The following is a 26,708-nucleotide window of genomic DNA, read 5'->3' as shown; positions in this document are numbered from 1 at the left end:
CCAAGGTTCTGCACTTATTAAAATACCTTCTACTCCACAGGAACAACCTACAGATCCAGTGGCCCTTGGCCTAATAGACCCGAAAGTGAATTCTCTGCAGCTTATGCAATCAGCTAACCATATCAAATCTTAATCTTATCTACTGTCTAGCAAGATAGATTCTAACAGAAAATCCAATACATACAAAAATGTTTCATTGGTGTACACTAGTCGTTTGCTTATTAATTTTTATGTATCTATACTGTCTATGTACCGAAGAAGTTGGCTTCATTTTTGTAGCAACTGAGTCAGTGGAGCTCTATAAATTTGAACTTTTCCAAAGTTTTGGTGACCAACCACAAAAATAACATGTTTGGCAAACAATTACCAACTAGATTCAATTGGTCCAGCTTGATGATTTGCCTACCCTGCTAAAAATTTCCATGTGAATATAAATAGGAAATCCAGTTCAAAAGGCTACATTCCACGACTCTTTATAAAATAGCTGATAAATTATAAACTATGTTCCACCCCAACTCCACTATATCCAAGATATCAAAAGGCAGTCGAACAAGAAAATGACCTTTCCTAGTTTTTAAAAACATCAAAATATAAAAACCCTACTGTTTTAACATTAGTGGCTACATTGTTTCCCTAATGGGTGCAATAAACAATGCCTGTTATGGTAGAAGCATTACATAACTTGTCAGGAATGTTAGAACCCAAAATTCATGTACCAGAGCAGCAGACTAGTCAGTGTTCTGTGAATACAAAAGAAACTAAAATCACATTTCTTGTCTTGTGTACACACCATGTATTTGGATGCTGCCTACAGTATGAAAATCTCATGTGTGGGAACACGTGCAGGAGTCACTGGTTTGTTACTGAAAGTACTAGACTTGGTCTAGCGTACCAGTATGAATTGAGCTTTGTGATGGCTTAACACTAAAACTGTATAAAACTTTATATGCATTTCTTGATTAATTTTTGTTCCGATCAAATCAAGGGATAGCACTGCTAAGAAATGGAACACATCTTTATGGACACATGTAGTCCTAGCATGGATTCCTGGATTGCAGTCCAAGAGCAGAAACTCAGGGTGACCGTCCCTCGTTTCACCCTGACTGGTATCAGCTAACTCAGCTCAGACTGGGGATGAAGTTGAGAATCCTTGTCTTAGTTACTTATTGGATGAGTTCAAGTGCTCATGACTCTCGCATATTTAACCGTTACTCGGATTCAGACACAAGTATAATAAATGTCGACTGACAAAAGGTATGGTATTCCAAAATTCTTGGACTAACTTTATTGAACTACACTCCAAAACCACATGGATAATAGCACACCCAACCACAGAAAACTGGTCTCACCCTCTCACTCAGAAATCGGTATCTACTGATTAAACCACGGGGACAAAAAGGTTTTCTAACCCAATTGCCTGGTATGATTCCACAAGCTTTTCTGTTATCCAGTCCAGCTCGGGCCCTTTAGCGCGCTGCGCTGATCAGATGCCCGGAGATGGATTGGGGGGGGGGGGGGGGGAGGGGGGCGGGGGGGAAAGAGAGGAGGTATAATTGTTACTTGGCACGTTGGTCAACAGTCTGGCTGTACAGAAATGAAACAACGGGATAAGGCTCTTTTATCCACTTCCGTGCACAGCTTTCCTCATGCTCAGATCTTGTGGCGATCAATGATTGGTTTACAGCCTATGATCAGATACGATATCACCCTTATTGCTAAAGGTCCATTACCTGGGCTAACACTGACACAATAGGACAAGACCCCTCCCCTCTGGCTGTTACAAGAACTCATAAGGTGCCCATCCAGTAAATGTTTTGATATGCATGCATCCAGGATGCCTGTGATCAGGGCAAATGCTTTAACAATTACTGGTAATCATTTTTAGTATAACTGGTAATCGCAAGTCTGGGATGCTGGTGGAATACTTGGTGGTAAAATACATCTACTTCCAGATACCGAGAACAAATACCCTAACAAAGGATTTCCTGCGACTCAGAGGGTTTGGCCAGACATGGACCCTTACCAGCTTTTGGATACACACATTCCACAACATAACAGGCATTGTTCAGACAGCCTGAGAAAACTGATTATTTAAGATGCTTCGACATGTACGGTGACTCAGCTAGCTGACCCCCCATGTGCATATTTATCAGTTCATATATAAGAGACCATTGCATGACCTGTTGGTCACTCGGAGTAGGGTTGAGACCTGTCACTCATTTCATCGCCTTCTCAAGGGCAATTATAAATGGGAAATTAATGCTTGCTTAGCCAGCGATGTCTACATCCCATGAAAGAATGAAAAAAAACTTAAAGCAAACAATTTATTTGATCTCCTGCAATGGCTTCTCTAGCCGCTCCCTGTCACCTCTGGAGTTCCCCAAGGATTTGCCCCATTTTTCATCTCATGCTGGCCCTTGGTGACATCAGCCAAAAACAATGTCAGAATTCACACGTATGCTGACAACACCCAACTTTACCTCACCCCCACCTCTCTCGACACCACCACTGCCTCCGATTTGTGTATTGGAGATCCAGTACTGGATAAGCAAAAGTTTCCTCCGTTTAAAAATGGAGAACACCAAAGCCATGGGTCTTCGGTCCCTGCCACAAATTGCATTCCCTAGCCACTGACTCTTTGTCCTTCCTTAGGCATTGTCTTGAGGCTGAATCAGACTGTTGCAACCTCGCTGTTCTATCTGACCCTGAGCTGAGCTTCTCACCCTATATCCTCTCAATCAAAACCATATGTTTCCACCTACATATCATCAAGAATCTCCAGCCCACCTCCGCCCATCGGCTGCTAAAATCTTCATCCATGTCTTTGTTCCCTCGAGACTCAATTATTCCAATTCTCTCTTAGCCAGCCTTCCACCCTAAATAAACGTCAGCTCACCCAAAACTCTGCTGCTGGTAGCCAAACGTACAAGGTCCAGTTCACCCATCACCCATGTTCACTAACCTACATGGGCTCTCGAACTGCCAATGCCTCAATTTTAAACTTCGCATCCTTGTCCTCAAATCCTTCCATGGACTCACCCCTCCCCCACCTCCACAACCTTCTCCAGCGCTACAACTCTGACATTTCTGCACAACTCTAATTCTGACCTATCGCACATCTGCCATCTCCACTACCCTACCAGCGGCAGCCATGTTTTGCAGTGGCAGCCCTCAGCTCTTGAATTTCCTCTATAAACTTCTCAATCTCTCTCCCCTCCTTTAAGAAGCACCTCAAGACCGACTAACCAAGCTTTTGGCCATCTGTCCAATATCACCTTATGTGGCTCAGTGTCAAATTTTTGTTTCATAACACTCTTGTTAAACATTTTGGGAAATCTTACTACATTAATTTTTCTTCTTTGGCCTCCTTGTCTCGAGAGACAATGGGTAAGCGTCTGGAGGTGGTCAGTGGTTTGTGAAGCAGCGCCTGGAGTGGCTATAAAGGCCAATTCTAGAGTGACAGACTCTTCCACAGGAGCTGCAGATAAAATTGGTTGTCGGGGCTGTAACACAGTTGGCCCTCCCCTTGCACTTCTGTCTTTTTTCCTGCCAACTGCTAAGTCTCTTCGACTCGCCACACTTCAGCTCCGCCTTTATGGCTGTCTGCCAGCTCTGACGATCACTGGCAACTGACTCCCACGACTTGTGATCAACGTCACAGGACTTCATATTGCGTTTGCAGACGTCTTGAAAGCAGAGACATGGATGGCCGGTGGGTCTGATACCAGTGACGAGCTCACTGTACAATGTGTCCTTGGGGAAAATGCCATCTTCCTTGCGGCTCACATGGCCAAGCCATCTCAAGCGCCTCTGGCTCAGTAATGGCACTATATATAAAATACCAGTTGTTACTGTGGTTCAGTAGATTTGAAACCCATGTCATGGAGGAAAAAGGTATGCTAACCCATTATTTGGAGTTCCGAAGAAGGGTCACTGACCCGAAACGTTAACTCTGCTTCTCTTTCCACAGATGCTGCCAGACCTGCTGAGTGATTCCAGCATTTCTTGTTTTTGTTGCTAACCTATTATGTTTTGTACTCCCTCAAAACATTCTGCAAAGCATTTTGTACTACCTTGTGTCATTTGCACAGTGGTATTTAATTAGGCTTAAACTGGCAGTTATTGATGGTGTACTTATTACATAAATGTTGCAATTTTGCTTTAATAATTATCAACATTGATTTTAAAATGAGGGAGTGCTGGACTGTGGAATGAATTAAATACATTTTTTTGGTGAAAAAAAATTAGCTGCTGTTCTGTTTTTTCGGTAAATTTCTTTACAGGAATTAACATTACCGACTCTCAAGTTAAGTGAAGTTTCAGATAGTCAGCAATTTTAACAATATAACTTTCCATTAGCGGTTTTTACAACTTTATTTCATATGCATATGACTAGATTTGGTAATAAGGACACATTATTAAGCCCACTATTACCTGTCTTTCATCAGCTGGTAGAGATTTTCCTTCATATATTCAAACACAAAATAGAGGTGATCATTTTCTCTTACAACTTCTTTCAGCTTGATTACGTTGGCATGGTTTAATTTCTTCAGTGACTAAAATGAGATAACAGGATTCAAGCTAAATTAAGTCTTAAACGTTATTCGGGACGTGATGACAATCTATCATAACCTACATAACATTAATGGAGAGACGAAGAGGGTGTGAGCAGGCCAAGAACCTAGCAAGACTGGAGACGTGGAGGCTCTGCCGATCTTAACACTAGGTTGTCATTTAAATAATCTTGTGCAAACTCCCACCCGACAAGCTGGCCAGATCGAGAGCCAGTGGGATGGTGGAAGCAGAAATTATCGGCAGGAGGCAGTAGCCATGGAGAGGTGGGGATGGTTGCCAGTCAGTGGGGAGAGGGAGAAGGCTCCGTCCACGATTGCTGACTTTCCCTCTCCTGCCCAAGAGGGGAAGCATCATCAGAGCCGGAAAGGTCACGGGCTTCCTGGTGCTGCTTTTGGGAGCAATCCTGCTCCGAATGGACCACGAGGAGCTTAAAAACAGCAAATGTTGCAAAATGTACCTGGGCCTCTTCTGGCAAAATTGTAGCTACCGCCACAGTTCAGCAGTCAGTCAAGGGGCTGTACCATTGGGACGGTCTGCACCTGAACTGTGCTGGGACCAGTGTTCTAGCAAACTGTAGAACTAGGGAAGTAGAAAGGGCTTTAAACTAAACAAGGGGGTGAAGGATCAAGCCTGGTAGATGTAGAAAACCCAGGGATAGACTCAAGGCAGGAGACAATAGTAATATGGGAATTGAAGGTTAGGAAGGGACAGGGAAAAAACCTAACACACCAACAGTCAAGATGAGATGTTACAAAGATAGCAAAAAGACAAAACTAAAGGCTCTAGATCTGAATGCATGTGGCATTCATAACAAAGTAGAAGAACTGATAGCGCACATTGAAGCAAATAAATATCTGACGTGGCTGCAGGATGACCAGGATTGGGTTCTGAATATTGACAGGTATATGATATTCAAGAAAAATAAGCAGCTAGATAAAGGTGGAGGGGTAGCACTGTTAATCAAGGATGGCATTGATGCAATAATTAGAGATGACCTTGGTTCAGGAGATCAGGATGCTGATTCAGTTTGGGCAGAGATGTGGAGTAGTAGGGGAAAGAAGTCAATAGTGGGAGTGGTCTACAGGCCCCCGAACAGTAACCACAATGTAGGACTGAAGTATACAAGAAGAAATATTGGTGCTTGTGATAAAGGGACAGCAATAATCATGGGTGATTTTAATCTACATATAAACTGGAAAAATCAGATTGGCAATAGTAGCCTAGATGAGGAGTTCATAGAATGTTTTCGAGATAGTTTGTTCTAGTACCAACCAGACAGCCGGTTATATTAGACTTTGTATTGTGTAATGTGACAAGATTAATTAATGACCTCAGAGTAAAGGCACCTCTAGGTAGGAGTGATCACAATATGAATGAATTTTACATCCAGTTTGAAAGACAGAAGATTGAGTCTAAGACTAGTATCGTAAACTTAAATAAGGGCAACTATGTGGGCATGAAAGCTGAGCTAGATGAAGTGAACTGGGTTACCAGGCTAGGACATAGATCAATAGAGAAGCAGTGACAGACATTCAAGGGGATATTTCAGAATACTCAGGATAAGTATATTCCTACTATAAAGAAAAATTCTAAAGGGAGGACCCACCATCTGTGGTTAACTAATGAAGTTAAAGAAAGCATCAAACTTAAGGGAAAAAACATATAATTGCGCAAAGATAAGTGGCAGGTGAGATGATTGGTCAGAATATAAAAAACGGAAGAGAATGACTAAAAGGTTAATCAGGAGAAAGAAATTAGAGTGACAGGAAGCTGGCTAAAAATGTAAAAACGGATAGCAAGAGTTCTAAAGGTATTTATAAAAGAAAAAACTAAGTCAAGTGAGTGTTGATCCTCAAGAAAGTGAGAATGGGGAGTTAATAGTAGATAATAAAGAAATGGCGGATGAAATGATATTTTGCTTTTGTCTTCACGATAGAGGATACAAAAATAAATTCCAGTATTGGCTGTAAATCAGGAGGTGGAAGGAAGAGAGGAACCTGATGAAATTACAATCACCAGGGAAGTTGTACTGACCAAACTGATGGAGCTGAGGGCTGACAAGTCCCCGGGTCCTTATAGGCTTCATCCTAGGGTCTTAAAAGAGGTGGCTAATGAGGTAGTAGATGCCTCGGTGTTAATTTTTCAAAATTTGCTAGATTCTGGAAAGGTTCTAACAGACTGGAAAATAGCCAATACAACCCCTCCATTCAAGTTGGGGGGGTGTGGGTGAGGGGAGACAGAAAACACGTAACTATAGGCCAGTTAGCTTGACGTCTGTCGTGGGGAAGGTGTTAGAATCGATTAAGGAGGTTATAACTTTGCACTCAGAAAAACTCAAGGTAATCGGCAATAGTCAGCAAGGCTTTGTGAAAGGGAGATTGTGTTTAACCAATTTATTGGACTTCTTTGAAGGAGTAACATGTGCTATGGATAAAGGGGAGCCCGTTGATGTACTGTACTTGGATTTTCATAAGGCATTGGACAAGGTGCACATAAAAGGTTATTGCTAAAAGTAGGAGCTCCTGGTGTAGGGGGCAACATTAGCATGGATAGAAGATTGGCTGGCTGGCAGAAAACAGAGAGTATGCATAAATGGGTCCCTTTCTGTTTGGCAAGATGTGACGTGTGGAGTCCAGCAGGAGTCTGTACTGGGGCATCAACTTTTTACAATTTATATCAATGACTTAGATGAGGGGAGCGATGGCATGGTAGCTAAATTTGCAGATGACACAAATATAGGCGGGAAAGTATGTTGTGAAAAGGACATAAGGAGCTTGCACACCGATATAGATAAGTTGATTGAGTTGACAAAAATCTTGCAGATGGAGTATAATGTGGGAAAATGTGAAGGTGTTCACTATGGCAGGAAGAATAAAAAAGCAGAATACTACTTAAATGGAGAGCAGCTGCAGAACTCCGAGGTGCAGAGGGATCTAGGTGCTCTAGTGCACGAGTCACCAAAAGTTAGCATGCAGATACAGCACGTAATAAAGGCGGCTAATGGAATGCTATCCTTTATTAAAAGAGGAATTGAAAATAAAAATAAGGATGTTATGCTTCAGTTTTAGAGGGCATTGGTGAGACCACATCTCAAATACTGTATGCAGTTTTGGTCTCCTTATTTAAGGAAGGATGTGAATGCGTTGGAGGCAGTTCAGAGGAGGTTCATCTGATTGATACCTGAAATGAGCAGCTTGTCTTATGAGGACAGGTTGGACAGACTGGGCTTGTTTACACTGGAGTTTAGAAGAGTGAGGGAAGACTTGATTAAGTATTTCAGATCCTGAACAATGGCAAAGTGAATGTGGAAAGGAGGTTTCTTCTTGTGGGGGAGTCCAGAACTAGGGGGCACTGTTTCAAAATTAGGGGTCACCCTTTTAGGACAGAGATGAGGAGAAATGTTTTCTCTCGGAGGGTTGTGCGACTTTGGAACACTGCCTCAGAAGGCGGTGGAAGCGAGGTCATTGAATAATTTTAAGACAGGGGTAGATGGATTCTTATTAGGCATGGAAATCAAAGATTATCGGGGGTAGCTCGGAGTGTGGAATTTGAGATAGCGGCGCAGTGGTTAGCACCGCAGCCTCACAGCTCCAGCGACCCAGGTTCAATTCTGGGTACTGCCTGTGTGAAGTTTGCAAGTTCTCCCTGTGTCTGCGTGGGTTTCCTCCGGGTGCTCCGGTTTCCTCCCACATGCCAAAGACTTGCAGGTTGATAGGTAAATTGGCCATTATAAATTGCCCCTAGTATAGGTAGGTGGTAGGGAAATGTGGGGATGTGGTAGGAATATGGAATTAGTGTAGCATTAGTATAAAGGGTGGTTGATGGTCGGCACAGACCCGGTGGGCCGAAGGGCCTGTTTCAGTGCTGTATCTCTAAATAAAATAAATAAAATAGATCAGCTATGATCTTATTGATTGACGGAGCAGGCTAGAGGGGCCGAATGGCTTAATTCTTATGTTCGTATGCACTGCTCGTGAACTTTTCTTTGGATATTTCAATATTTCAAACTTAGAACAAGACATGGAACAGAGCTGTCCCAGTAGCAATCTGTTCTGCTGTGAAGTTGGCCAACAGATTTTTTTTTTCACAAATAACTTTCAACAGTAAATGGCAGATGCACAAAGCAGCTGTGGTGGGTTGTATTAAAAAGGCATGTGTTGCAATGGACAGGTTGAGAAGAGGAGAGAATTGTGTGACTATAGTATACTGTTACATGTTCAAACTAGTAATATAAAACCAACATCAGGTTATGCAGACATTTAACTTGCTGCATTTTGGAAATCTGATTTCAGTCAATCTCTAGTCGGATCCAAACTTTGAAAAAAAACTTTGTACGAAACTACTAGGACTTGACTTCTGATTTATACTCCTGGTCCCAAATTTTATCTTTCAATGCTACCCGAGTTTATTGCATGCCTTTACATCCCTCCATTGTCTTGTCTATCTCAATGCAACTCCATGTGTATTCATACAACCCATGTCCACACTCTGCTACTCTTCCCTTCCCTGTTCCCACTACTAGTGGCTGATGCGCTTTAGACAATATAGCCAGACCCTTTGAAAGTCCCTGACCCAGCTCCTCCACCTCGTCACCTCCCTTCTCATTTAAAAAAGGCCTTCCTCTCTGACCATGCATTAACTTTGATCTTTATCCCTCACTTCCCTTTACCCTTCATGCTTAGTGTCCTTTACCTATTTCCTAGAATCTCACATAATGCTCAGAGACAAATCTTTGAAAGTAAAGAAATGCAAGTTATTTTGCCATTCTGCACAAGGAATAAGAACTGTAAAAGTTTCTGCACTGTAGGGTGCCTAAACTGCATCCTACAATCTGGATCCAGAGCTCTCCAATCCAGTTACATGGAATGCTGATGCGCTTCCCCAGACCTCCATGTGGCTCCCTATACTTGTGTACCACAGTTGGATTTTATCGTCTGCTGCTCCAATGCCACTGCACATGGTGGAGTGGGGATTCTCACCATCAAGAATTCCAACCCAGAGTATATAGCCATGTTCAATCACTTAAGAGGAAGTAACTCATAGTAGTGCCAAGGAAGAGAGGAGTAAAACCATTAAAATAGAGTTAAGGCAGGGGAAGAATATAGTGCTAGCGTGAAACAGAAGGGGAGGAGTGTGAGAACAGCACTTGGAACAGGGACTGGTAGGAGGGACAATAGCATAATGTTTATCAGAAGAGGAGTAAAATGGAGACATGCGTCAAGGATGAGAAGATCCTTAATTTTGGCAGCAGTAGTATTCCAGCTTTTTATGCAAGGCCAGTGGGTTCCCTGATAAAACAACCAAAGTATTCCAAAAGGAAAAAGCGAGCGCAGTAGTCTCAAACAAAACTGGCACGTAAAATATGAATTAGTTTTTTTTAAAAATACCTTGACTTCTCTAAGATTCATGCATTCATCCCAAGAATAGAACTTCCTCTTCATTCTATTAAATAAAAATCTAAATTAAACAAATGGCAACCTTTATGTGCACTTTTCTTAAAATTCTTTAATAGGAAGCAGTGTTGGCATTTACACAATTTAAACAAGATCTGGTTCATAATAGCCTTTTTTTTTTAAAAGGGAGCACGCAACATATAATGCAAGAATATTTCACTTTTCTTTAAAAAGAAAGACAAAGATAAATCTGCCAAAACTGGCCTTGGGTTGCTCGAGGGCATGAACTTCCTGGGTTCTCCCATCACCTGCACATTCTTGGGGAAATATAGACTGAGAAGCCTGGACAAATAATGTATGTCACATCGTTGCAGGTATGGCAGCACTGGAAACCTTTCAGTGTCCACATATTATAAGTGAACGAGAGCATTTATATTTTTGCTTAATTGTACGGACCGAACAATTTTTAAGTTTCATCAGTAAGAATATATTGAAGTTAATTCTTCACTTCACAGAACAAACATTCCACATCGAAATAAGAATAGCTACACCAAACTACAGGAGGTGCCTTTATATGGAGGTAATCAGGACAAAAATACATTAAGGGTCCAAATACTCACTGACTTGCCAATCATCAATTAGAATGAGTCATGTGGTATGTAAAAATGCTGGAATATAAACACATTATTTATTATGTTCTTAATTCCTTCTAATGAGATATACCAACACAACATAGGAATGTAACCCTGTTCGGCACATCTGCGAAACTGGTGGAACAAAAACAAGAAATGCTGGAACCACTCAGCAGGTCTGGCAGCATCTGTGGAAAGAGAAGCAGAGTTAACGTTTCGGGTCAGCGACCCTCCTTCGGACCCTTCCGAAGAAGGGTCGCTGACCCGAAACGTTAACTCTGCTTCTCTTTCCACAGATGCTGCCAGACCTGCTGAGTGGTTCCAGCATTTCTTGTTTTTGTTTCAGATTTCCAGCATCCGCAGTATTTTGCTTTTATTTGAGAAACTGGTGGGTTAGCAGGTACAAAATGTTGCAAATAGACGACCATGTATTACACTGCCTATTTCCACTTATACGGCACCAGTTTGTTCTGACTCAAAACTATACAGCACAGCATCTGACCTTCATACAGTTGAGGAGTAGGAGACCACTAGTTACACTGCCCATTTGTGGCATCATGACCACGATTCTGCGTGCGCACACTAAGTAGACTATTTTCCTAGAACATAGGCATTTAGGATGTGGATGGAAGAAAGAAGAAACTATTCTTTCAGTCAGATTTGATTATAGTTGATAGAGTTCCAGTTTTTTTTTAAACGCTCATATCAATTAGAAGTAGAGCAACAGTCATGCTCTTATATTGGGCCAGTGTTTTCTGCAGGGGAAGGTTGAGGGAACTCTAACTGCACGTTTCCATCTGTGCATTTCTTCAGTCACTGTACTTGACTGAAAAAGGGTAGTGCTTTGGGTTGGTGGGCAGCTGTTAAGGAGAACAGTTGAAAAAGATAAAGAACACCATCCTGATTTGAGCATGACTCCTATTTCTTTTTGAAAGTGCCTTTTAATACAATGTGAGGGTGGCAAGTTGGTATCATGCATTGATCGGAAGTTCCTTTCTAATGATTTCAATGACCTTGGTTATACAGATGATGGGTGTGTGTCTACAATAATGTACCCCTATTGGCTGGCTGAAGAATGACTTAGTTGAGGAGCTGGAACAAGTCACTCTCCTGATCTCAACTACAGCACCAGTGCAAAGCAATTTTACTGTAACATTAGAGTTATACACTGTAAGCAAACCCTCAGGACTTTACCTTGAAGGAAGGAGTCTCATTCTGCTTTGCCGTACAGTCAGATTGACCCTTCAAACATACACCAACGTAAACAGGAAGCCACTTTACATGGAAGCACAATTTGCAGTACAACATACACAATAATTAGAGAGAGACATGCCCTTAAAGCAGCTGTTGTAAATGAGGTGAGATAATGACCTAAGGATTTAAATAAAATTTTTAAAAAACAATCACTTACTTTTTAATGGCAACTAGTTCTCCTGAATCTATACTTCTTCCCATGAGAACGGAGCCGTATGTTCCATCCCCAAGTTGTTTCATGGTGGTGTAACGATTCATGCCAATGCAGAGACTCTACACCTGCAGCAGATTTTGAAATGTACCCAAGGTTCCTCACTCAGTGGCAAGAAATTATTTACCCAGAATCTTCTGTTAGTGCAGCAACATATGATGTAGCCATTCGCATCTAGGTCTATACCAGTTACGACAGGCATATTTTGGAGATGATATTACCTGCACATGGATTGAAAAAAAAAAGTGAGAACAGATGAGATTTAAACAATAATGTTCGACTGGCTATCACAAAGTCTCTCCAGAGTAGAACATTTATTCATTTTCAAGACATTTGTAATAACTTTCCTGTCAAATTAACCCTGCAGTGAAAATAGTGCCTTGCTGGGGTCACTATCCTTTGGATGCAACATTAAACCATGGTCTTGGATGCCTATTCAAGCAGGCTTTTAAGATTCTCTGCACTTAGAGAGAGCCAAGAGCTCCAGCCAACATTTTTCCTTCAAATCCATTTAACAGAAACATTACTTTTGTCATTCCTCTCACAGCCATTTGTGAACTCCGATGATGCCCAAATTGCTTGCTACATCTAACCATTTCAAATAATTCATCATACATGAAGTGTTTTCACATTTGAGGCACTTGTCAATGGCCACATAAATACAAGTCTTTCTTTTAAGATAACTAATCTTACAGGTTAATTTTACATGCTGCTAATTGTGAGCCTCAACTTTGAGAGTATAATGAGCAATTAATGAGAGAATCCAGCAAGCTAACAGGGAGGCTAATGGCAAGATGTTGCTTGTGCTAGTGGCGTAAAACAACATCATCTGGAATTTGCATCTCATGCCATACCTCTTCTTCCCTGAACATGCTGCCCAATTAGCTCATTAACAAAGACGTGTGTTATTTTTCCTACAAGATTTGGACCACTATTTCAACTAAGCTTTGAGTCACCACTCCTAACTTCTCTTACTGGCTTGAGGTCCATTTCCTTTCACCCATCCATGAAGCAGCTATTTCCTAACATTAAAAAGTGCTACATATGTTCAAGCATTGTCATTCACCTCGTTCACTCCTCCCAAAGTTTACGTTTTTGTTAATCACCAAGGCTGGCATTAAGTTTTACAATTACCCATTTCTTCTGTCACATTTTAAAAGTTGGAAATTTCATCTTCAATATGTTAGCTCCACCTCTTTACCTCAATGAAATTTAGAAAGAAGGAAAATATCTCCATGTTAAATCTCAATGACACAAGTGGCATCCTTCACAGAAATTTTTTAATGAGTTATCAATCCAGTTGTAGCCAATGACTCTGTTCCTGCTCAATTACCTCTGGAATCCCCCAAGGATCTGTCCTTGACCTGCTCCTATTTCTCACCTACATAATGCTCTCTGCACCATCATCCGCAAACAGATCAGGTTCCACGCGCATGCCGGAGACACAGAGCTCTTTCACCATCACCTCCACTGTTTTACTTGTCCCACTGTCCATCAGACATCTAGTATCCGATGAGCAGGAATGTCCTACAGCTAAACATTGGGAAGACCAAAGCGATTGTCTTCAGTTCCCACCAATAATTCTGTTCCCTAACCACCACTGACACCATCATTCTCCCTAGAAACTTCCTGAGGCTGAACCTTACATAAGAAACAGAACGAGTAGGCCATTCAGCCCCTTGGGCCTGCTCTGCCATTCAACAAGATCTTGGCTGATCTGATTGTGGCCTCAACTCCACTTTCCTGCCGGCCCCCCATAATCCTTGACCTCCTTACAAATCAAAAATCCATCTAACTCAGCCTTGAATATATTCAATGATCCAGTCTCCACTGCTCTCTGGGGACGAAAATTCCAAAGATTAGCAACCCTCAGATGAAATTCCTCCTCATCTCTGTCAAGCCCTCTCAAAATCTAATATGTTTCTAAGAGATCACCTCTCATTCTTCTAAACTCCAATGAGCATAGCCCAAACTGCTCAACCTTTCCTCTTAAGACAACCACTTCATCCCAGGAATCAGTCTAGTGAACCTTCTCTGAACTGCTTCCAATGCAAGTATATCCCTCCTTAAATAGGGAGACCAAAACTGTACAGTGCTCTCGATGCAGTCTCACCAAAACCCTGTACAGTTTTAGCAAGACTTCACTACTTTTATACTCTATTCCCCTTGCAATAAAGGCCAACGTTCCATTTGTCTTCCTTATTACTTGCTGTACCTGCATTCTAACTTTGTGATTCATGTACAAGAACACCCAGATCCCTCTGTACCAAAGCATTCTGCAGTCTCTCTCCATGGAAATATTCTGCTTTTCTATTGTTCCTGCCAAAGTGGACTTTACATTTTCCCACATTATATTCCAGCTGCGAAATTTTGGCCCACTAACTTAACCTATTATCTCTTGGCAGACACTTTGTTTCTCAACGTGTTTTCCTACCTATCTTAGTATCGACTGCAAATTTGGCTACAATACACTCGGTCCCTTCATCCAAGTCATTAATATAGACAGTAAATAGTTGAGGCCCCAGCACTGATCCCTGTGGCACTATACTAGTGACAGTTTGCCAACCTGAAAATGCTTCATTTATCCCGACTCGATGGGCTGAATTTTGTTGTCCCGCCACCACCAGGAACGGCAGCAGGTGCAGAAAATGATGGCCGCCCCGCCATCACAATTCTGCAGCGGGTGTTCACTTAGCATATTCACGGTGGCACCCCCTACCCCGGACGAGAAAGTGAAAGAGCACAAGCGTCGCACGTCACGCTGAAGAGCGGGAACTGAACGTGAGATCGCTGCGGATTACATTTTAATTCATGCAAAAATGCAATTTAAATATGTAAACTCAGGTCCCGTCGCAGAGCGGGGGAGGGACTGCCACGAATATCAGCAATCCAGGGTTGGGTTCCGTGGCGGCCGCTGCCGCTCCAATTCTCCAGCTTCCCGGCCATGGAACCAGACGTTGGACTGGGAACAAAGTCCAGACCTATGTTTTTCATTAGGTAGCCAGTCCTCTATCCATGCTAATATATCACCCCCAACACTATGGGTTCTTATCTTATGTAATAACCTTTATGTGGCACCTAATCTAATGCTTTCCGGAAATTCAAATACACTATATCTACTGGTTTCCCCTTTCTCCATCCTGCTTGTTACATCCTCAAAAGGACTCTAATAAATTTGTCAAACATGATTTCCCTTTCATAAAACCATGCTGACACTGTCTAATTGCATTTTGATTTTCTAAATGTCCTGCTACTACTTCCTTAAGAACGGATTCTAGCATTTTCCCAATGGCAGATGTTAGGCTAACTGGTCTATAGTTTCCTGCTTTCTGTCACCCACTTTCTTGAAGGGAGTGCTACATTTATTGTTTTCCAATTCACTGGGATCTTTCCAGAATCTAGGGAATTTTGGAAGATTACAACCGATGCAGCCACTTCTTCTAAGCCTCTAGGATGCAGGCCATCAGATCCAGGCAACTTATCATAGAGTCATAGTCATAGAGAGATACAGCACTGAAACAGGCCCTTTGGTCTACCGAGTCTGTGCTGACCATCAACCACCCATTTATACTAATCCTACATTAACCCCATATTTCCTACCGCATCACCACCTTCCCTCAATCAGCCTTTAGTCCCATTAGTTTGCCTAGTTCTTTTTTTCTAGTGATACCTTTAAGTTCCTTCCTCCCTTTTGTCTCTGATTTCCTACTATTCTTGGGATGCTTTGTGTATCTTCTACCTTGAAGACAGATACAAAATATTTGTTCAAAATCCCTGTCATTTCCTTGTTTCCCATTATTAATTCCCCAGCCTCATCCTCTAAGGAACCAACACTTATTTTAGCTACTCTCTTCCTTTTTATATATTTGTAGGAGCTTTTATTGTGTTTTTATATTTCTTGCTAGTTTACTCTCATTTTTTTTTTTTTAAAAAGTCATCCTCTGTTGCTTTCTAAAATTTTCCCAATCTTCTGGCCTACCACTAATCTTTGCAGCATTGTACACCTTTTCTTTCAACTTGATACCATCCTTAACTTCCTTAGTTAGCCTCAAATGGTGCATCCTTCTCATAGTCTTTCTTTCTCAATGGAATGTATCTTTGTTTAGAGTTATGAAATATCTCCTTAAATATCTGCCACTGCTTCTCTACTGTCTTACATTTTAACTTATTTTTCCAGTCCATTTTAGACAATTCTGCCTTCATACCTTTGTAATTGCCTTCATTTAAGTTTAAGAAAATAGATTCAGACCCAAACCTCTGACCCTGAAACTGAATGTGAAATTCTATCATGTTATGCTCACTCTTGCCTAGAGAATCCTTCACTATGAGTGAATTTATTAATCCTGTCTTATTACACATTACCAGGTCGAAAACAGCCTGCTGCCGGATTGGTTCCAGAATGTACTGTCGTAAGAAACTGTCCCGAATACACTATGAACTCATCCTCCAGGCTACCTTTGCCAATTAATCCAATACATAAGATGATTAAAATTGCCCATGATTACTGCAGTACCTTTCCTACAAACATCCATTATTTCTTGATTTACATTCAGTCCTACAGTGTAGCTACTGTTAGCGGGCCTATAAGCTAGTCCCACCAGTGACTTTTCCTTTGCTATTTCTTATCTCCATCCAAACTGATTCTATACCTTGATCTTCTAAGATCATGTCTCACTACTGAGCTGACATCCTTTATAACCAGAGCTACCCCACCTCCTTTTCCTTTCTTCCTATCCTTCCTAAATGTCAAATACGCTTGAATATTTAGTTCCCAGCCTTGGTCACCTTGCAACCACATCCCTGAATTAGCTATCATACCCATTTATTTCTATTTGTGCTATCAATTCACCTAGCGTGTTACGAATGCTGCACGCATTCAGGTAAACAACCTTCAATTCTGTCTTTTTACCATTTTTCCCTTCTCTGATCTTATTTGCTGGTGCACTTTTATGCTTGTATGCTCTGGCCCTTCCTGTCACACTATCCTGCACTGTTGCCTTGTTCTTTTGCATTAACTTTCTAAATTTCCCCCTCACCTCTCCACAGCCCAAGTTATACGATTCGCCAGGACACCGGCCCCAGTGCAGTTCAATGGTACAGTTCCCTCTTTCCCCAGTACTGGTGCCAGTGTCACATGAATCAAAACATATTTATCCCACACCAGTCTTTGAGCCATGCATTCAACTCTCTGATCTTACTTACCCAATGCCAATTTGCTTTTGGCTCAGCTAGTAATCCAGAGATTACCTTTGCAGTTCTTAATTTAGCTCGGAGCTGCTCCTACTTCCTAAGAACCTCTTTCTGAGTCCTACCTATGTCGTTGGTACCCACATGGACCATGACAACTTGATCCTTCCCTTCCCACTCCTAGCTCAAGGAGATGTTCTTAACCTTGGCACCGGGCAGGCAACACAGTCTTCAGGACTCCTGCTCTCAGCTGCAGTGAACAGTATCTATCCCCCTAACTGTACTGTCTCCTACTACTACATTGCTTTTTACTTCCCCCATTTGAATGGCCTCCCCCCCACTTGAATGGCCCTCGTGTCAAATTTGACACAGATGAGCTTCCGATCACATGTCCACTCCATCACCAAGACCACCTACTTCTACCTCCTGGAGATCGTTCATCTGCTGCTGAAACCCTCACCCATGCCTCTGTCACTGCTGGACTTGACAATTCCAATGCGCTCCTCAATGCAGAGTGGAAGATGGAGGGCCAAACATTTCAACTCACCAACTATGTGATGCCAATATCTGAAATCACAGCAAGTCCCATTCACACACCCACCTGTTTGCTGACCTACACCAGCACCCAGTCTGGCCAAGACTCAATTTTAAAATTCTCTGCCTCTTTTTCAAATACCTCCATAGCCTCACCCCTCCTAGCCTTCGAGATCTCTGCCTTCCTCCAATTCTGGTCTCTCATGCATCTTGGAATGTCAACTACATTAAAACTATACATAATATATATGAAATTTGTCACGGACTTGCATCTTTTTTCTCCTCGGATTAAAACAATGTGTGCCTTTAAGACTGTTAAAAACTGGACCTTTAAGGGAGAGAAAGCTCTGGAATTTCTGAGACACAGAATTTTGCATTTTGTTACCAAAGCGACAGCAGGAGTGGTCACATGGTGTGGTGTTTCAATTTGACTGTGTGTAAAACTGGCAAAAACCAGTCAGTTTTGAGAGACTTTCCGGTGAGGTGTACTGAAGAGAAGAAAGCTGTCTAATTCCTCTCAGCAAAAATTCTACAGGGAGCTACAGGCCAAGTTAAATTGCCTAAAGAAGAAAAGCCTTCTTTTCTCAAGGAACCGTTTGTCTTGCTGAAGAAATTGTTGATGCCTGCTGCAGCCAAAGAGTTGAATACCTATCTACTGAAGGACTCTTTGCATCAAATCCACGTGAAGACTTTGAATGGCCTTTGATTATTTCCACATTAGAATACCTCGTCCATCAGGAACGCAACCCAACAAGACTTACTTAGTTATTTATTAAGAGAAGGCTAATTTTTTTTAAACTTCTCTTTTAAAAACTGGTTAACTCCTGTTATTTTTGAGTATGAGAGAGAGAATGGGGGAGTTAGATTAAAATAAGATGTTATAAGGTCTTTTGACATAGGTTTATCTTAATAGCGCTTAAGATTTAGTTTTTTAATAAATACTCATATCAGTTTAAAAAAAACAGGAGTACTCACCTCCATGTGTATATATATAAAAATGACAAATGAGAAAAAAAAACACTGCACTAATACACTGCTTCATTAAGCTACAGAAAAGATAAAGTTGTGCCACGCCATACAATCTGCTTTCGCTTGCATCATGCTGCCTTTATTGCACTTATAAATTCTGCTATGCTTCCAAAACCAGAATTGCTGTATCAAAACTGAAATTATCCCATGTAAATTTGTAATTTCTGTAATGCAAAAGTATTGTCTTGTACTGTAGCTGCACTGTTCTATTGTGTGTGAAAACACGGAACACAAAACATCCTGTTTACAGTAAAACCCATGAGCAATTACATTCAGCTTTGGTCTAGATGACCTAAACCTAATCCTCCAAGGTATAAGCAGATAGCTTAGCCCATGTGACAGAAGGCATTAATCTACCAACACTATTTTTCTAAATTTCTTGACGTTCCACATTAGGCTCACGCTACAAAACGCTGCCCTCCAAACCTGCATTGAAGCCTGGGGTTTTAGTACAATGCATGATATGGGTAAAGAAATTATTTATACTTTGCATTTTTGAAAATATCAATTGCAAATCTTCTGCATACATTTACATACAATAAAAAGATTGTAAATTAGAAATCCAAAACATAAACTCCTAATTTTGAAATTACAGACTGGAAGCTTTACGTCCAGCACGATCTGCTAGCAGCTGGTAAATCCCCTATAGAACAATTTATATGATTAGTTGCAGATACATTTTAGTGTGACTAAAACATAAAACTGCATTCTCTATTTTATTTCCAATGCTCAAATCCTTACCCAAGTCTTCATCACCATGAAGCCAACTTCTCAAATTCATGAGTTCCAGCCTCTGCTAAGTCCAACTCATCCAGAACTCTCCCACCCAGCTCTTGCACTATACCCTGTTTACCTATTACCCACAAAAACCACAAAAAAATTTTGTATAGAAAATTGTGTAAAGTGTTCATTTCTATAGCACAGCAGTCATGCTCTATAAACATCTATTAATGGTCTTGGAAAAATGACAATCAGTATATTACAGCAACCTTCATTCTCCTATTCTAATCAGTAGTAAAATACTATTCCAGAAATTAGATACAAGTAGGTAAGAAGTTGCATGTTAAACGGTGTGCAAACTGCAGAATTGTTCAGATTACATTGTGTAATGTAAATTTTACCCATGAATGAAGTTAACTGTAGTTTCTACAACTATTCTTAAGTTGTCAGATAAAATGTACTATGCAGGATCTGACAATTAAACAACACTTCTGTATACTTGTTTAAAATAAAATCGGCAATAGCAAAATTTTGAACTGTGATGGTGATCTTTTATGCTTACTATTCATCACACTCAAAGGACAGTCCACTGGGTGAGATGAGACTAGAAAAATAGTGTGTGTTTTTGGTGCTCGCAAAGAACTTCTGATAATCATCATAGCTACAGCTCCTAATTTTGTCTTTTGCTAGTATGAGCCTGTGAATCTTGACCTATGATTATACATTAATCTGAAATAGCATTCTGGATTTGCGGTTCTATGTGCCGTTTTATACTTCAATGAGGACGCTTTTAATTGTGTCTTTCAACACTAAAAGCCCCCAAGTTTTTCTAGCCTTTCTTCACATATCAGCTTTGCAGCTGTTCTTCAAACTCACTTGTGAGTTGAATGTCTCCTGTGTTTCGTGGTGCCCAACATTGGACATTGTGCCCAACTTCCCCCAAATTCTCAAAATAATGGCGATAAATAATTATCTATGTGTAAATGCTACAGCAACGGTGAGGGCAGATGCTCAATTAAACACAGAAATCAAAAAGTTGCTATCAGAGATGTGCCATTCCACCATTAGCTTTGTGAAAACAGCAGGTGTGTCTGGCTCCCCATTCAAATACATTGAGCAACGAAGTTCTTGTACTTGCATGGTAGATACGAAGTAAAGTCACCACAGAAAGTTAAGTCTATTCATTTCAAGTCCAAGTACTCCTTCAACAACAGGATAAATGTTAAATACTGCTGGTCATTCTCTCGACACTGAAAATTAACCTGCGTGGAATATTATTCCTACAGATTTTAACTGTTGTTAGGAGTTTGCCTGCATCATTTTGCACGGGTGCAGGTTACTCGCACATCACGGCCTCCACGCCAATTTTAGGGGTTATCCAATTTTGGGGCCCTGCATTCTGCTGCATACTGTGGAGACCCAGATAACAAATCGAGATTGGTTTCCTGCATTCACTTCAGAGAATCAGCTCCATTGATTTGACAGAATATTTGCATGTCCATATTGGTTCATATATCATATTGGTTCTCAGAATCTTAGCTCCTTTCCACTATGGATTGCAGCTGATTGAGGGAGAATTCGGTGTCTGCCTCCAGTTGCACTTCTGCACTGTGAAAGCACCTTTAGTACATTAAGCTATGTGCATATATCCCCAGGGATTGGTTTATTTTGAATCCTTTAAGCTTATCTATGACATCACTAAGATTTAATTCTACTTGGATTATCTTCAATTATAGTGGATTTTATTAGTACATGTTCTACTAAACACTTGGAAAAAATGAATAGAATATATTTACTACTGTGTGCTCATTTTTGGCCCAATTGCTAACCGTTCGGGTTCTCATGTCTAACATTTTACAGTTACAGTATTTAAAGAATGCATTGCTGTTGTATTTGGCATCTGTAATTATCCTTGTTTCCAAATTCCTCATTACTCATCTAACTACAATTTTTATGTATTTCTGAAGATTTTGGAATTCAATTTTATGTCTAAAATCTTTGCCAAACATCTCCAACCTCGAACCTTTCAATATTTCCACTGGCTTTTGCACACATCAGAATATCCTAATAGAGCTTTGTAGATAGAGGAGATTTATTTTTCCATAGGCAAATGTAATAATTGTTGACAGCAGGGGAATTTGGAGCTACACAAAGAAATATTTACTCAACTTGAAGTATACCATTAGAAAACATTGGCTATCGAGTGCGATTTGAGATTCTGTTCATTCACTGAAAAGTTGCAAACACATCACTTTGAAATTGCACCAGATAAGTGCAATACAGTAATGAAACCTTTTTGATGCAAGGATTTCAAAAAAATATTATGGTGAGCACGTAAAATTTTTGCACTGTCCACTTGGACTCTGGCATAGCAAGTGTAAATCATGTCTTTCCAAATTTACAGAGTCTAGAAAGAGCATTGAGCTCGTAACGCTACTGCGTAGTATTGTTGGCACTGGTGCAAGCCACAATGGGAACAAACTAACAATGAATTAATCGGATCATACAAAGATGTAACTGACCAATGACGTGTTAGCTTCGGAATTTTTTTCTTTAGCATGGGTACCAGTACGCTAAATAAGCCTGGTGACAACTTTGGGACTTGCTTTAGAAATTGAACTTGAATAACAAAATTACTTAATATGTCATTTTCCAAAACATCTACTTTATAATAACTGTAAACAATGGGATAGTTCTATTACAAATATAAATGTAATATGTTCAACATTTCATACTGTGTCTATTCAGGCACTGAGGATTCATTTGTTTTCTTATTTATACAAATTGGCTATTTAAACAACTTAAAAGCTGGCACCTAATTTAACTTACTGATTTACTGGTTCTGTAATGGCTAAACCATACTAACATAATACAAAAGCAGTTAAATATCTGGCTGCTAGGCAACCTTTGGTTTGTTTGAACATTGATGTTTACATTCAGACCGGTTGACATAAAATGCTTTTGTTTTTACAGATGGCCATTACACCTGCATTATGAATGTAGGCAAGCGAATATGCCTTCAAACACAAACTACAGCTTTAACATCTGCATTCATTAGTAAATATATTTAATTTTCCAAAAGACTGTTAGATGACTCAATAGGGATCAATTTGTGAGGAACACAACTTTGAAATACAGAATCATTGATTCAAATGACTTGCATTGATAAATGCAACAACTTACTCTGGTAATTAATGGAAAATATTTTGGACCTACACAAGAACAGACATTAAATACAAAATCTAAATACATGTGCACATTATGATCATTTTCCTTTTTATCGTGGTCTCTCAAACCAATCCACAAACATTTTATTCATAACAAATGTATTTAACTTGAAGGGAAGTCAAATGTAAAATGAATTAAATGACAAGTACAGAGCCCAGGGATTTTGCTATTCAAAAAATACACGACCAAAACAATTCACTAGCTGCAGCACGAGAGAATGGGTTGGTTTTCAACAACTTGTTTCACATGCAGGAAGACATATCAAAACACAAGGTTTAGAGGACAAATTATAGGGGAAGATTTGAGCAAGTTTTAATAGTAGGGAGGGTGACAGAAAGGTGGAGGATTACAAACGGGGGGAAAAAAAATCAAGTGTTGGAAGAGTGAAAGATCGCGACATGAAAATAAAGCAGGAAATCAAGCTAAGATGGAATGAGGCAATTGAGGGATTTTGAAGCAAGAATGGGGCCAGCTTGAAGAGGGAAAGAGGATGGGGATGAAGGACTGTGGAGGTGAGGATAGGGTATATCGCTGTGAATAAGCGGACGATTGTGGAGGGCTAAGGCCCCATCTATCTTAGATGGATGTAAAAGAGGACCCATGGCGCGATTTTAAGAGCTGGGGATTTCTCCCACAATCAACATTAATCCCTCAACTTCACTAAATTGGACATGTATTTATTTTCTTTTCTACCTGTGACCTTGGCTGCCATATTTCGCTGCATTACAACAGTGACTGCACCTCGAATATAAGTGAGAAGCTGTAAAGTGTTTTGGGATATCCTGAAGTCACAAATGCAAGTGCTTTCTGACATATGAATTAGGAGCAGGAGTAGGCCACTTAGCCCCTTGAGCCCACTCCACCATTCAATAAGATCATGGCTGATCTGATTGTAACCTCGACTACACATTCCCGCCTTCCCCTGATAACCTTTCACCCCCTTGTTTATCAAGAATCTATCTATCTGTGCCTTAACAATATTTAAAAACTCTAATTCCACTGCCTTTTGAGGAAGAGTTCAAAAAACTCACGACCCTCAGAAAAAAATTCTCATCTGTCTTAAATGAGCAATGCCTAGTTCTAGATTCTCCCACAAGAGGAAACATCCTTTCCACATCCACCCTGTCAAGACCCCTCAGCATCTTATATGTTTCAATCAAGTCGCCTCTTACTCTTCTGAACTCCAGCAGAAACAAGCCTAGCCTGTCCAACCTTTCCCTCACAAGAGGAGCCACCCAATCCAGGTATTAGTCTAGTAAATCTTCTCTGAACTGCTTCCAATGCATTTACATCCTTCCTTAAATAAATAGACCAATACTGTACACAGTACTCCAGATGTGATCTCACCAATGCCCTGTATGGCTGAAGCATAACCTCATCACCACACCACTCATTACATTTTGCCAACCAGAAAATGACCCATTTATGCCTACTCTGTTTCCTGTTCGCTAACCAATTTTCTATCCGTGCCGATATGTTACCCCCTACACCATGAGATTTTATTTCCCGCAATAACCTTTAATGTGACAGCTTTCCAGAAAGCATTTGATAAGGTAAGTACAGTACATTCACCAGTTCCCCTTTATCCACAGCATGTTACATCTTCAAAGAACTCCAATAAATTGGTTAAACATGGTTTTCCTTGTCAGCCCACAACTCCAACAATTTGCTCAGTACCACTTCCCTGGTGATTGCAATTTTCTTGAGTTCCTCCCATCCATTTCCTGATTTACAGCTATTTCTGGGATGTTACTTGCATCCTGTAATGAAGACTGATGCAAAATACCTGTTCAATTCATCTGCCATCTCATTTTCCCTTATTAATTCCCCAGACTCTTCCGATAGGACCAGCGCTCACTTTCTTTCATTTAAGGTCATGAGAATGGTGTGGGAGATACAAAGAAATCGAGACTTTGAGGCAATGTTTTTCATAACGTATTGACGAATTGGAGATGAAGGGGGCTACTTCTTAAAAGAGTCACTTCTCCTTTTCCAAAAACCAACACCGTATTTCTGTACTTTCTGCCTTGACTTTCAGTTTTCTCATTCCTCCACCCCTCCCCACACACACTTATGGAGACCATCCAAAATAGAAACTCGAGGCACAGTAATTGAAAAACTGGCGAAAATAATAAAGCCAAAGATAGAAGGGGGAAAAAAATCATAAATTCAACAGTACTGGGCATTTTCCTTCACTCAAAGTGTCAAGCAGACAGAATCACAGCCAGGAGCAGCAGCAAGAACTGTCCTAACAGCCACAAATGAAAAGCACTTGACACTAGTTCAAAACAGTTTAACAAGTCGTTGACGGATTAACTGGCCTGTTGAAAATTTATTACGACCGGAAAAGTACAAGTTTGGCAACAAAGGGAATGAATTTTTAAAAAAACACAACCCGGAGCAGTTATGATGGAGACGGACAGTGAATAAAAACATCCTTACCGCTTGGCCGGAAGCCCAGAGCCACTTGATTGAAGCAGCTTTCTCTTTTAAAAAAAAGGGAAAATTATTTGAACGGTAGAGGAAATAAACACATCACAAGCCAAGATCTCCTCTCAGCACCTCACTCCAGCCCAACATGGCGGCAAGACAGATGTGTCTTTTCCCGGGAGACGGAGCCCCGCCCCCGCCATTAACTCGTCGCTCTCCTTCCCCGCCCCGAGTACCCCGGTCAGACACCACCTCCTGGGGCGTCGCCGGGGCGCATGCGCGTGTCACGTTTGAATGGGCGGTGCGTGGCGTTTGACGGACAACTCATGCGCACCACGCACTTGAAAGGGGCGATGCGTGCGTGCGCGCGCACATTTTCAACGGGGGCAGTGCGTGCGTCTGCACGAAGCGCACTTGATGGACGATGCGTGCGTACCACCCACTTGAACGGGGCGGGGGCGCGCGTGCGCGCATTCCCGCTTGAGGAACAACGCATGCGCGGTGTCTGAGTCCGCCGTGTGGGCGCGGCTCCTTGTTCCTCCGGCTTTCCGTAGTGGAGCGAGTAGGCGGTTTGCGGCCAGTGGGTGAGGGTGACTCACCGGTTTAGTCTGTCCCCAAGCTGACTGCTTTCGAAATGGCGGCCGTCTGGAGAGCGCGTATCTTTTTGGACTGTGTCGTTCGCTTCTCTGACCGAGAACTGCAATAATTTCTGATTGGTCTTCCGCCCTACCCCCCTCCCTACCTTGTTTACGTGCTGGAAGTCTGCAGGCAGTTTAAAGCATGGTAACGTTATGAAGTGGTGTCGCTTTCTATTGATATGGTGACTGTGCGGTGTGTAGGTTTGATGGAGGCAAGATGATCCTCCAGCTGTTCATCACTGCATTGCAAGAAACAGCTTTTAAAGAGGGGCTGCAAACTATTTATGCTGTGGGTTTTGAATCGTGATTGAGGATCAAATAAACAATATGCAAAGTCTGAACAAATACACCTTTGTTTTAGTTTGATGATCCAGTGGATTTGTATCTCCCATTAAACCCTAATGTGTAAATTTAGGGCATTTGACAGCAGTTGTTGCATTTCTGGCCTGTTTCAGGTGGTGTGCAGTTACAGTGCCTGCTACATTAAATGTGTGCCTTCAGGATTGGCACATTTTGCCAAGTTGCAAAACAGGCATTGAGTGGTGCAGGAGAATGAGGATCGTGTCTTGAGTTCTGATGCTTTCACTTGTCGATAACGCTGGTTTTAGGTTGTCCAAGCAGCAGTTTGCGGCTTGTAGCCGATTGGATAAATGTGAGGAGAAAGCTGTAAATATGATGAGGGTGTGGATACCTGTCAATGAAATAAACATAAATAATGTAGATCGAGAGTGAGAGATTCGTAATGGCGGTATTAATCAGCAGCTGAATTACTGTTTCCATAAGGTATAATATAGAAATAATTGTAAAAGCTAGGCTTTAATTTAAAAACTTTAATTTAAAAAATAAACAATTAAAAAATTAAGCCGTTTTAGAAACC

The 26,708-nt window shown here is 41.1% G+C and overlaps 2 protein-coding genes across 13 annotated transcripts in view; one reads left to right on the top strand and one right to left on the bottom strand.

Moving 5' to 3' along the window:
* Positions 1-25,439, bottom strand: part of LOC137355821 (serine/threonine-protein kinase ICK-like) — a 76,612-nt gene extending 51,173 nt beyond the window's left edge. For 3 of the 7 annotated variants that reach the window (XM_068021443.1, XM_068021418.1, XM_068021436.1), the window contains exons 1-4: positions 25,206-25,438; positions 12,012-12,286; positions 9,963-10,017; positions 4,435-4,556 (exon numbers count right to left, since the gene is read on the bottom strand). In XM_068021443.1, the coding sequence (XP_067877544.1) occupies positions 4,435-4,556; positions 9,963-10,017; positions 12,012-12,112 (278 nt within the window). In that variant the 5' untranslated portion in view covers positions 12,113-12,286; positions 25,206-25,438. Of the gene's footprint in view, positions 1-4,434; positions 4,557-9,962; positions 10,018-10,588; positions 10,637-12,011; positions 12,287-25,205 lie in introns of those variants that run through there. The other 4 variants (XM_068021397.1, XM_068021410.1, XM_068021427.1 and 1 more) reach the window with 3 other exon arrangements.
* Positions 25,440-25,716: 277 nt separating this feature from the next.
* fbxo9 (F-box protein 9) overlaps positions 25,717-26,708 on the top strand; it is a 136,124-nt gene continuing 135,132 nt past the window's right edge. For 4 of the 6 annotated variants that reach the window (XM_068021373.1, XM_068021363.1, XM_068021349.1 and 1 more), the window contains exon 1: positions 25,721-25,976. In XM_068021373.1, the coding sequence (XP_067877474.1) occupies positions 25,974-25,976 (3 nt within the window). In that variant the 5' untranslated portion in view covers positions 25,721-25,973. Of the gene's footprint in view, positions 25,977-26,708 lie in introns of all 6 variants that reach the window. The other 2 variants (XM_068021382.1, XM_068021353.1) reach the window with 2 other exon arrangements.

The sequence above is a fragment of the Heterodontus francisci genome, chromosome 3, assembly GCF_036365525.1.
Source record: "Heterodontus francisci isolate sHetFra1 chromosome 3, sHetFra1.hap1, whole genome shotgun sequence".
NCBI lineage: Eukaryota > Metazoa > Chordata > Chondrichthyes > Heterodontiformes > Heterodontidae > Heterodontus > Heterodontus francisci.
Note: the sequence above shows the minus strand (reverse complement) of the source record. Positions and strands in the feature narration are given on the sequence as shown.